The following is a 12,839-nucleotide window of genomic DNA, read 5'->3' on the forward strand; positions in this document are numbered from 1 at the left end:
TGGGACACATTCCTAAATCACGGCACAGAGAAGTGGAGGCCAAAAAGGGAGTAAGAGCTTCACTAGGTAGAGAAAAGAGAGTTTAGAGTTTGGGGATGCGGAAGTGGCTGGAATTTGCAAATTCAGATACTGAAGAAGTACCTGTGCAGAGAATGAGCTTCAGAAATCTGTACAAGAGTGCCTGAGTCTTTAGCCCAATACAGACTGCACCTGCATAGGATGGGAGTCTGAGACCTGGCAGAAGACAGCTAATGGGAGGGAATGTGCTGCTTAAAGATACTGGAGTTGTGATCTGCTAGAGTGGAGAGACCTTGGTGAACACACCAAGGATACAGCTGAGACACCAGAAAGGTCACACCTTAGAAAAAGAATAGGGGGCTCTGACCCACATGTGTGGCTAATCTAGATCTACACTCTCAAATCCTAAAATAAAATTTCAGTAGATCAAAATCACCCTCTTTACTTATCACCACTTATTATAACTGCTTTCCAGAATAAAAATGAAGAGAAAGCAGGGTTCTGAGGAAGACATCTTCTATTTTCTTTCACTGAAATGATTAATTACATTCTTTGAGAGCTGATCAGTAAATGACCTATGAGTTAGAAGAAGCCAGGGGTGATGTGCAATCACTATATTGATGACAAAATCGTGAGAGGCAGAGTAGCCAGGAAAATACCACAGGGCTATTCTTCTACTTTTGCCATTTCCATTGATTTGCCATGAAATTAGAAACAAATTTAATTTGTTTTCTTCTAGGATAAGGCATCAAGGACAGGAATCTTAATAAAAAAACAAAGCTGAATACAGGACAGCAGATTTTTCTGCCCTTTAAATTCTGTATTTCCAGCACCTAAATCAATGATAGACACAAATATTGATATCTGTTGAATTAATAGTATTTTAATAAAAGTTTTCAGGCAGAAAGTCTAGGAAAAAATATGTTTCAGTAGCTCAAGCAAGAATTGATGGTTTACACTGTGTCAAGCAAGGCTGTGGGGATAAAGAGAAATGGAGATTTGAGACATATTTACAAGAAAGAATTTACTGAACTTGTTTGGCAGTGTGACATAGAAAAGGACAAGGCAGTCATCTAGGGTGAATCCCAGGGTCTTTCTTGGACATACATTAAACGTATGCAGGTGCCGTCCACTGAGATGGGGAACCAGAAGGGACAGCAAGTTTGGAGCAAGTTTTATAAAGAAAAAAGATGGGTGGGGTTTTAGGTATTTGGGGTTCAAATTACCTATAGTATGTCTATGGTCACAGATAGACTGATGTTCAGGAGACAGGTTTAAATTTCAGGTATGTCTAAATTCCAAAAGCAGATACAATTTAGGGTAAATCTGGAAACATTACATGTGCTTAATATTTTGAACTTTTAATAAACTCCAGTACTTTGGCCACCTCATGCGAAGAGTTGACTCATTGGAAAAGACTCTGATGCTGGGAGGGATTGGGGGCAGGAGGAGAAGGGGACGACAGAGGATGAGATGGATGGATGGCATCACTGACTCGATGGACGTGAGTCTGGGTGAACTCCGGGAGTTGGTGATGGACAGGGAGGCCTGGCATGCTGCGATTCATGGGGTTGCAAAGAGCTGGACACGACTGAGCAACTGATCTGATCTGATCTGATAGTCCATTTTTATTATTTCCTCTATCACCAACACAGCAGTTAGCTGCCAAATGAAAAAGAAGTCAATGAAGGATTCTGACTGACTAAAGAGAATTATATTCCTATCTCATTGGGCTAATCACTGTGTTCTGGGGCCTGAGGAACGATGATGAATCCAGCTAGGTTCACTCACTACAGAGAGGAGCAAAACTGATGGGGCAGTTCTGTGACCAGAGAATCTCAAGATGCAGTAGGAAAGGATCAGTTCCCAAAGAGAAGAAAAGGGAATCACTCCTCCATAAGATGTTGGTACTGAAGAGACAAAACAAGAGAAAACTGCATGGCTTAACCTAAACTATTGCAGTTGACCCTTGAACAATATGAGTTTGAACTGCATAGGTCCACTTATACGTGGATTTTTTTCAGTAGTAAATATGACAGTGCTACATGATCCATGGTTGGTTGCATCCATGGATGTGGAATTTAGAATATGGGGGAGCCACCTATACAGAGGGCTGACTCTAAGTTATAGTTGGATTTTTGACTGCCTGGAGGGTTGGCAATAGACTAACCTTGCCTCGCTCAAGAGTCAACTGTATTTGTACTGAAGATGTTTTTTTTTCCTATTTGAAATCTGGCTTCCAAGTTAAAATCCCCGTTGACTTGAATACTGTGTACAGAGTTACATTTGGGAAGACAAGATTGTGGAGAGAGTAAAGGAAACCTTATAAACTGCTCACTATGTAACCCTAATATTCTCTGTCAGATTCTGGAAAAGCTGTGTAACATTTTACGCACTGATTCTCTGGCAGAAGTTCTACAGTGGCTGCTCCATGCAAGCTCAAAAGGTGAGATTATGTATTTGTGAATACTGAGCTCAATTTATGGCCAGAAACTAGGAAATGTGCCAATGTCTGAAGTTTTCTACCTTGGATTTGCAAAGATAATGCTGCAATTTTATTTCCCTAGTGTTCAGTATCAGAGTCCTGTATATGCAACTGCACACAAGCTGGTCACGCCCCAAACTGAACTTCTGTGGGTGATGTGAAACACTTGTGTCCAGAGCTGGTTTGTGCTTCTCCTCGCGAGCCCATGCACCCAGGCTCTCCCTGAGCATATCTCTGGCCTACTGGGAGCCCTCAGCACAGCCTGTTTCCCCTCTTCAACGTGGATGGCAGGAGCACACCCTTCCAAGTTCCAGATTCTAACACTTCTGCCAGTTCCTCACCAAAACAATCAAGTCAGTCATCTCCCAGCCTCCTTTAGGCTCTTTTTGTTCTGTTCCATGAAAAATATATGCCAGTCCCAAGTGGGAAAACCATAAGTAACACAGAGCAGCTATCCTCAAACCTAGCTGGTTATCTGACTGAATTGAGGCAAAACTTCTGAGGTGCATGGGGCCTGAGAATACGCGTTTCTAACAAGTTCCCAAGTGATGCTGATAAGCCTGGTCCGGGGAGCACCCTTTGAAAATCACTATAGTAATCAGAGTTAGGAGATACCCATGTGTTACAGACAGATTAATAATTTTAAATGGAATTAAAGGCATTTGGAATACCTTACCTCAGGAATTCAAGATTACTTGGCAGGCAACTGAGAAGTATTTGGGGGTAAGGAGTTTTTACTTTTTTTTTTTCCTTTTTAAGAATATAACTTTAAAAAATTTATACAAATAATGAGTGCTTACTGTTGGGCAAAAAAAAAAAAAAAAAAAAAAGTGATGTATAGAACAGTCCTTTGGACTCTGTGGGAGAGGGAGAGGGTGGGATGATTTGGGAGAATGGCATTGAAACATGTATAATATCATATATGAAACAAGTTGCCAGTCCAGGTTTGATGCACAATACTGGATGCTTGGGGCTGGGGCACTGGGACAACCCAGAGGGAGGGTACGGGGAGGGAGGAGGGTTCAGGATGGGGAACACGTGTATACCTGTGGGATTCATGTTGATATATGGCAAAACGAATACAATATTGTAAAGTTAAAAAAAAAAAAAAAAGGTGAGCCAGACCAAAAAAAAGAAGAAAAATAAAATTATCACAGACACCATTTTAGTAATGCTTTGATATGTGTCTTTTCAGAGATGCTTATAACTATTATTTAAAATATTAGTTTTAATTTTCATGAGCTTATCCTGTACTTAGTTTTTTTATAGGTATCTTTGTTTTTATCTGGCAGTGGCCTGTAAGGCTGGATTCTGTACTCAATATTTAAAATCTATTCCACTGCCACTCAGGGACAAGTACCCCCATGAGTTAACTATTCTGAGTAGTCTGTCATATCACAGGTGGAGAGAAACTAGGTTGATGTGAACCACCTTTTCTATACAAACGTTAACTCACACAAAGGTGCCTACACAGAAAACAAGCTACCTTTCACACTGGAGTGCTGGGTGAAAGAACTAATCCTGTGTTTCTAGCCAACGTGATAAGTACAACCTTCATGACCCCTCTCTTTTTTAAATCAGAAAAGGAGTGGGTCTCAGCTTTGATTCATGCTGAACTGGCTGAGATAAACTTGTTAACTCGTCTCAGAAGAAACACCTCAGCTGAACCAGCAGCAGAGACTGGGAGGCCACCCAAAGTCAAGTCACCCTCAAATTCATCAGCAAAATCAAAGGTGCTAACCAGTTCTAGGGAAGGACATCAACAGAGGAGGTAATCAGGCTTGATGGCCAGTTATGGGGTATGTGGCTCATAAAGACTTTAAATTCCCTTTTGGTTATCTTTCAAAACACTAAAATTGCTGAAGTTTTAAGTATCCTTATTCAAAATGAAAACAATGTACTTGTTTTTACATATTACTTTTATGAAAATGAAAGAAATCATTCTAAATTCTACTATTTAGAGCATTTTGGCAGAGGCCATGTCTTCCTTACTCAACAACCTATCTTTTTGAGAAAAGTTCCCTTTCCACTCAGAGGAGCCACCCAGAAATCTAAGAAAATGTAGTGGTTCTCAGTTTACTGAAAAACAGAAGCAATAAAGAAAACCAAAACTTCATTGTTACTGTATACTTTGCAAGAATGCATATCATATAGGTATCACTTTTTCTTTCTGTCTAGAACAATGCAGGATTAAAATATATTGCTTAACCTAATTTCCCCTGACATATGCCTGGGGGCTACCAGAGGGAAAAATAACTATTAAGGGAATTAGGAATTATTTCAGCAGAAACTTTTCTCAAGCCTTGTAATTTTAATGACAGAAGAAAATACATATTTATGTGTAACACCATAGTGAAAGAATATGGTAAGATGTTATTTAAGCTGGGAGAGAAAATCATTTTGCTTTTTTAAAAGCAAAAGTTGGGTAAATCTTAAATTTGGAGAAAATAAATATTCAAAACAAGTAATATGTCACTTTAAAAAGCATTAAGATGGAGAAGAATTTTACATTGCAAACAGTTGCCACCTTGAAGTTTCCATACAATTGGAGACTGGGAGATAGGGTCAATTTCTCTACCCTAGTGAGTAATATCTGATGTACTGTTCATATGTTTACTCCAAGTCAGAAGAATTTTTCATCAGAAAGTACATTTAATGCTATCTGCATCAAAAAACAGAGATGTTTATTTAAGAAACATACATTTCTTAGCTTGATGATGATGGTTCGGTCTATAGAAAATATTTGTATCTGTGAATTTCATTTTGTTTCTCTAATTGATTTAGAGTGTCAAGTCAAGGAGCTGAAGAAAATAAGGAAGTACTGAAAGGTTAAGTACAGTTTGTGATAATTACCGAATTGATGTAAGAAAACCAGTAAGTATCTAACTAGTTGGAGACACAGGTATTACGGATCTATGGTTTTAAAGGGAGTATAATGCAATAGTGATTTACAGCTACTCTTGAGGGACAGCATCTGCTGAATTTCTCGTAGAGGTAAATCTGACCTGTTTTTGACTTTGTTTTGAAAGGCAAAGTGCCTCATCACACTATTTGAGAAGCAAGACAGCAGGAACTCTAGGTCTGGTCATTTCAATCCAGTGACCAGAGGAGACCTGCACTGACCTAACAAAAAAAAACAGTGGTATCAGTTCGGGTTTTTCACAGCTTAACTGTCATTGAACTAAATGATTTTCACTTGAAACAAAGTCAGCCCGAGAAAACAGTAACATTTTGGCAGTCAGCCACAACGTATGCCTGAGACACAGCTTGAATACAGTAGCAGTAGAGCAGCAGCTTTGTGTCCCTGTCAGAAGTCCAGCCCCAGCCTGCAACTGGGAACAAGACTTATCAAGAATTGTGGAAAGCCCTGGTTTGGTCCAAAACAGCCCAATTGAAATATCCCTGTGGGTTCCGCCAACTCCTAGCTTTAAAACAAACATAGCAACAGTGACTACAGAGCAGCCACTATGAAGCATGTCTACAAGCCTCAAATTGTCTTACAAGTCCTTCTTACATCAGGAATGATATAGCAATCGATTAAGAGATCCATGAGGTCACTCTAAACCCCAGCGGTTTCTGTTGGGGTTAATCAAACCCAAAAGAAGTGCTATTTGCTAATAAGAGGCAATAATAAGAATAGTTTAGAAATTAGAAAACATTCACTTACTCTGACACTCCAAGGATGGTCTATTGTATCTGACTCCTCCTAACAAATTCTTTACCCTAGGACCATAAAATCCTGACAGTGATGACTTCTATTATTCATGTCTTATCTGTAGGTCTCAAATATATTTTACCGTGTCTAGATACTTATATACAACCCCCCAAATCATACCCCTTAGCCTTTGCTATAGGTATTCAGTTCAGTCGCTCAGTCGTGTCCGACTCTTTGCGACCCCATGAACCGCAGCACGCCAGGCCTCCCTGTCCATCGCCAAATCCTGGCATTTACCCAAACTCATGTCCATTGATGGTGATGCCATCCAACCATCTCATCCTATGTTGTCCCCTTCTCCTCTCGCCTTCAATCTTTCCCAGCACCATGGTCTTTTCAAATGAGTCAGCTCTTCACATCAGGTGGCCAAAGTATTGGAGTTTCAGCTTCAGTACTTCCAATGAATATTCAGGAGTGATTTCCTCTAGGATGGACTAGTTGGATCTCCTTGCGGTCCAAGGGACTCTCAAGAGTCTTCTCCAACACCACAGTTCAAAAGCATCAGTTCTTCGGTCCTCAGCTTTCTTTATTCTCCAACTCTCACATCCATCCATACGTGACTACGGAAAAACCATAGCTTTGACGAGACAGACCTTTGTTGGCAAAATAATGTCTCTGCTTTTTAATAAGCTGTTTAGGTTGGTCCTAACTTTCCTTCCAAGGAATAAGTGTCTTTTAATTTCATGGCTGCAATCACCATCTGCAGTGATTTTGGAGCCCCCCCAAAATAAAGTCTGACACTGTTTCCCCATCTATTTGCCATGAAGTGATGGGTCCAGATGCCATGATCTTAGTTTTCTGAATGTTGAGTTTTAAGCCAACATTTTCACTCTCCTCTTTCACTTTCATCAAGAGGCTCTTTAATTCTTCTTCACTGTCTGCCATAAGGGTGGTGTCATCTGCATATCTGAGGTTATTGATATTTCTCCCAGCAATCTTGATTCCAGCTTGTGCTTCATCCAGTCCAGCATTTCTTATGATGTGCTCTGCATATAAGTTAAATAAGCAAGGTGACAATATACTGCCTTGATGTACTCCTTTCCCGATCTGGTATTCAGTGTCTCCCCAAATCCTTCTTTCTGCTTGGATGTAGCTAATGCAGGCCTTGGGAAGGTCTTATCAGTGCATTTGTTTTAACCTGCTTGTCTGCTTTGCTTTTTTGTCTGTCAGGACTGTAGATACTTCACCTTTCTCTCACTGGCCCCATTCTTTGCCCATCACCAGCTCTAAATGGTTCCTACCAAAATGATGTTTGATTCTAACTGAAAGAACATATCCTGCATGTTGTAGTACAAATAGCTCATTAAAGATGCTGCTGCTGCTAAGTCACTTCAGTCGTGTCCGACTCTGTGCAACCCCAGAGACGGCAGCCCACCAGGCTCCCCCGTCCCTGGGATTCTCCAGGCAAGAACACTGGAGTGGGTTGCCATTTCCTTCTCCAATGCATGAAAGTGAAAAGTGAAAGTGAAGTCGCTCAGTCGTCTGCGACTCCTAGTGACCCCATGGACTGCAGCCTACTAGGCTCCTCCGTCCATGGGGTTTTCCAGGCAAGAGTACTGGAGTGGGGTGCCATTGCCTTCTCCCATTAAAGATGAGCAGGTGGTAATAAAGATGAGAATAAATAATTTTTATGAAATTTGGGTATATCTGAATCACCTAAACTTCATACAGGTTTGTTTTTTTTTTTTTTTGTATGTCATTTGCTACTAAGACATGACAGAAGTTACTATATTTGGATGTCTCAATTATGGTCTTATTGAGACTTTTTCTATTTCAGAGGGCAAGCCTCCATTGTTTATAAGAAGAAATCAGACGAAAATACCTGTTGCAGAATATTTCAGCAAGCCAAAATCTCTTCCCAGGCCTAAAACTCAGGAGAGCACAACAACAAAGCCAGTGTCAGCAAGGAGTATACAACAAGGATACAATCTCTCTGCCCAAAGAGCATTTTATCCTGTAACATACCGAAGGTAGAAATGGTAGACTGGGTTAAACCTTTCAGAAACACGAGTTTCACTTTGTTATGACATCAATTATGAAAAACACATTTTTGGTATGGAGGAATCAACAGCTCCTCTATATGGTGGTACATGTAAATCTCAAAGCAACTGTATATAAAGCTATTAAATAAATATTAATGGAAAAATTTCTATTTGTAGTTAATTAGTACCTTGTATAAAAGAAATGTTTGTTTATATACTACATTTCTAGTCTAGGGCTACTATTAATATTAATACATAAGTATTGGACTCTGATACTAGAAAAATCATCCATAATCAGAATTTAGGCAACTTAAATTCAACACTACCCCAAACTCTGATAGAAAATCAACAACAATAATAAACAAACTGAATTTTAACATCTGAGCTACTTCTCTCAATGTACTGTGTTCAATGATATAGACTATTGAAAAAACCATTTGTTAAACATTTGTAACAAATGTCATAAGTTAGGAATAATTTTTCTTTTTGTGAGGAGGTGAGCCTTTTTCTAATAGTCTAACTTATGAGTCAGAAAGGAACTACTGCTGCTAGTTCCTTTCTATTCACTGCAAATTGTGAATGATATTAACAACTTTCCTAATATTGAACTTTTGGTATTTTTAAAATAAACCACTCTAGGGCCATGCTGACCTGCCTCTTGAGAAATCTATATGCAGGTCAGGAAGCAATAGTTAGAACTGGACATGGAACAACTGACTTGTTCCAAATAGGAAAAGGAGTACATCAAGGCTGTATATTGTCACCCTGCTTGTATATGCATGAGTACATATATATGCAGAGTACGTCATGAGAAATGCTGGGCTGGATGAAGCACAAGCTGGAATCAAGATTGCTGGGAGAAATATCAATAACCTCGGATATGCATATGACACCATCCTTATGGCAGAAAGTGAAGAACTAAAGAGCCTCTTGATGAAAGTGAAAGAGGAGAGTGAAAACGTTGGCTTAAAACTCAACATTCAGAAAACTAAGATCATGGCATCTGGACCCATCACTTCATGGCAAATAGATGGGGAAACAGTGGTGGAAACAGTGCCAAAATCACTGCAGATGGTGACTGCAGCCATGAAATTAAAAGACGCTTACTCCTTGGAAGGAAAGTTATGACCAACCTAGATGGCATAATCGGAGAAGGCAATGGCACCCCACTCCAGTACTCTTGCCTGGAAAATCCCATGGACGGAGGGGCCTGGTAGGCTGCAGTCCGTGGGGTTGCTAAGAGTTGGACACAACTGAGCGACTTCACTTTCACTTTTCACTTTCATGCATTGGAGAAGGAAATGGCAACCCACTCCGGTGTTCTTGCCTGGAGAATCCCAGGGACGGGGAAGCCTGGTGGGCTGCCGTCTATGGGGTTCCAAAGAGTCGGCCATGACTGAAGCGACTTAGCAGCAGCAGTAGCAGACAGCATATTAAAAACCAGAGACATTACTTTGCCAACAAAGGTCCGTCTAGTCAAGGCTATGGTTTTTTCAGTGTTCATGTATGGATGTGATAGTTGGACTATAAAGAAAGCTGAGCACTGAAGAATTGATGCTTTTGAACTGTGGTATTGGAGAAGACTCTTGAGAGTCCCTTGGACTGCAAGGAGGTCCAACCTAGGAGATCTCCTAAAGGAGATCAGTCCTGAGTGTTCACTGGAAGGAATGATGTTGAAGCTGAAACTCCAATACTTTGGCCACCTGATGCAAAGAGCTGACTCATTTGAAAAGACCCTGATGCTGGGAAAGACTGAGGGCAGGAGGAGAAGGGGACGACAGAGGATGAGATGGTTGGATGGCATCACCGACTCAATGGACATGAGTTTGAGTAAATTCTGGGAGTTGGTGATGGACAGGGAGGCCTGGTGTGCTGCGGTTCATGGGGTCACAAAGAGTCAGACATGACTGAGCGACTGAACTGAACCGAGGGCCATGCTATATTCTTCTTTCAGTGTATTGCTGAATTCTATCTACCAATTAGCCAATCTTTTGTTTAGAATGTTTGCTGTGATATTGAAAACAAAAAATATTCTTATAAATTTCGTGTGTGTATGTGTGCATGCACACAATCTTAATACTAACACATACCATATTTACTGTGTGTCAGGAATCATTCTAAACACTTTAGTTATAGTACTTATTTAATTTTCACAGTAACTATTTGAGATCACTATTATTGATATCCTCCCCCTTTTTTTTTTAAATAAGAAAACTAAGGCTCTGAGAGTTGTACTCACTGGAATGAGACAGAACAGTTGTAACAAATGTCATCATTCAAATACAACAGAGGTTTTTTCTGCATGTGTCTGAAGTGTGTGTTTTCAACCAGCAGATGACTTCACTTTACTTGGTGATTCACAGGCCCTTTATCCTTCCACCTTGTGTCTCTACCATCATCAAGGTTTCACTGTTAACTTCACCTTCCTGGAAAGAGAGGAAAAAGTAAAAGTGGAAGAAAGTATTACCTTCCAAGAGCTGCTATAGTAAATTACCACAAACTTAACTGGTAAGCCAACACATATTTAAATTCTTAAAATTCCAGGGCTGAGGTCCAAAATAGATCTCCTTGGGCTAAAACCAAGGTGTTGGGAGGGCTTCACTTCTTTTGGAGGCTTTAGAGGGGAATCTGTTTCCTTGCTTTTTCCAACCTCTAGCGGGTACCCACACTCCCTGGCTCATGACTCCCTCTGTCTTTAAAGCCAGCAGGGGCTGGTTGAGTCTTTCTTGTAACACATCACTGATACTGACTCTTCAGCTTCCCCCTCTTCCACTGTTAAGGATCCTATGGTTACACAGAGCCTGTCTGCTATCCAGGTTATCCAAGATAATCTTAAAGTCAAATAATTAGCAATTTAATTCCCCTTTACCATGTAACACCATAGGTTCCAGGAATTAGGATCTCTGGGAGAACATTATTCTGCTTCCACAGGGAGGGGACATATGCTTCAAGTCTTGGTCTTGAAATGGGAATTGTTACTTCTAGTCACCTTCCATGGTTGAGAATTAATCTAGCTGAAAGGAGGCTGATAAAATTATTAAGCAGGAATCGTATTTCCAGCTACAACTATATTCTGTGGTGGACAGTTAACTCTGACACAAAAGTGACTGGTTTAAAGTGTAGCTGGAATCTATTTGCTTAACCAGTAGGCACTACTAATACGTATCAAGACTATGCTCCTTCATTAAATTCATTTCAAAGCTTGCTCTCTCTCTCTCTTTTTCCTGTCAGGGAGAGGTTGCAATAGCATCGTAGATTCCTTTTCCTTGCAAACTTAAGTAAAATTTGGGCTTCCCTGGTGGCTCAGAGGGTAAAGAATCTACCTGCAGTGTAGGAGATGTGGGTTTGATCCCTCAGTCAGGAAGATCCTCTGGAGGAGGAAATGGCAACCCACTACAGTATTCTTGCCTGGAGAATTCTATGGACAGAAGAGCCTGGTGGGCTATAGCCCATGGGGTCACAAAGAGTCAGACACAACTTAGTGAGCAATACTTTCACACTTTAGTAAAATTCACCTATCAGACCATGTAGGTTTGGTGTCTTGGGAGTGGTAGTCCTTTGACAATTTTATTTCTTCTGTGATAACTGGTCAGTTTATATTTTCTGTATTTTGGAGAATCAATGTAATACAGCACATTAACAAAATCAAGGACAAAAATCACACCATTATTTCAATCAATGCAGAAAAAATCTAACAAAATTCAACACCTTTTCATGATCAAAACGTTTCAACAAGCAAGGAATTCACGGAAAGCTACTTCAACATGCTGCTGCTGCTGCTAAGTTGCGTCAGTAGTGTCCGACTCTGTGCGACCCCATAGACGGCAGCCCACCAGGCTTCCCAGTCCCTGGGATTCTCCAAGCAAGAACACTGGAGTGGGTTGCCATTTCCTTCTCCAATGCATGAAAGCAAAAAGTGAAAGTGAAGTCGCTCAGTCGTGTCCGGCTCTAGCGACCCCATGGACTACAGCCTACCAGGCTCCTCCGTCCATGGGATTTTCCAGGCAAAAGTACTGGAGTGGGGTGCCATTGCCTTCTCTGTACGTCAACATAACAGAAGCCATATGTGAAAAGCCCATAGCTAACATGGAATTCAACAAGGGAAAGACTGACAGCTTTTCCTTGAAGATCAGGACCAAGGCAAAGATGTCCATTCTAACTACTTCTATTCAACACAGTCCTGGAAATTCTAACCAGAGCAATCCAGACAAGATATAAAAGGTATACAAATTGGAAAAGAATAAGGGGAAGAATATAATTAAAATGATTTATTTGCAGATGATATGATCTTATATGTAAAAAACCTTAAAGATTCCACATACAAAAAAATCCCCTTTAGAACTAACAAATTCAGCAAAGTTGAAGATGCAAAATCAACACTTAAAAATCAGTTGCATTCTGATACACTACAATGACCAAATCAAAAAGAAAATTAAGGGGAAAAAAATCCCACGTCCTATAGCATTAGCAAGGATAAAATACTTAGAAAAAAAATTAACCAAGCAGGTGAAAGACTTATACACTGAAAGCTAAAAGACAATGCTAGGAGAGATTAAAGAAGAAAGGAAAAAAATGGAAAGACACTCCACATGCATTGACTGAAAGACAATAATGCTAAACTGTCCATACTACTCAAAAA

At 40.2% G+C, this 12,839-nt stretch overlaps 1 protein-coding gene across 18 annotated transcripts in view; it reads left to right on the forward strand.

Annotated features, from left to right (window-relative positions):
• Positions 1–8,752, forward strand: part of C7H4orf17 (chromosome 7 C4orf17 homolog) — an 88,244-nt gene extending 79,492 nt beyond the window's left edge. For 7 of the 18 annotated variants that reach the window (XM_055587779.1, XM_055587769.1, XM_055587777.1 and 4 more), the window contains 4 exons: positions 2,383–2,464; positions 4,085–4,274; positions 5,288–5,331; positions 7,996–8,739. In XM_055587779.1, coding sequence (XP_055443754.1) covers positions 2,383–2,464; positions 4,085–4,274; positions 5,288–5,331; positions 7,996–8,192 — 513 coding nt within the window. In that variant the 3' untranslated portion in view covers positions 8,193–8,739. Of the gene's footprint in view, positions 1–2,382; positions 2,465–4,084; positions 4,275–5,287; positions 5,378–7,995 lie in introns of all 18 variants that reach the window. The other 11 variants (XM_055587770.1, XM_055587771.1, XM_055587772.1 and 8 more) reach the window with 5 other exon arrangements.
• Positions 8,753–12,839: the final 4,087 nt, after the last annotated feature.

The sequence above is a fragment of the Bubalus kerabau genome, chromosome 7 (genome assembly GCF_029407905.1).
Source record: "Bubalus kerabau isolate K-KA32 ecotype Philippines breed swamp buffalo chromosome 7, PCC_UOA_SB_1v2, whole genome shotgun sequence".
In the NCBI taxonomy this organism is placed as follows: Eukaryota; Metazoa; Chordata; class Mammalia; order Artiodactyla; family Bovidae; genus Bubalus; species Bubalus kerabau.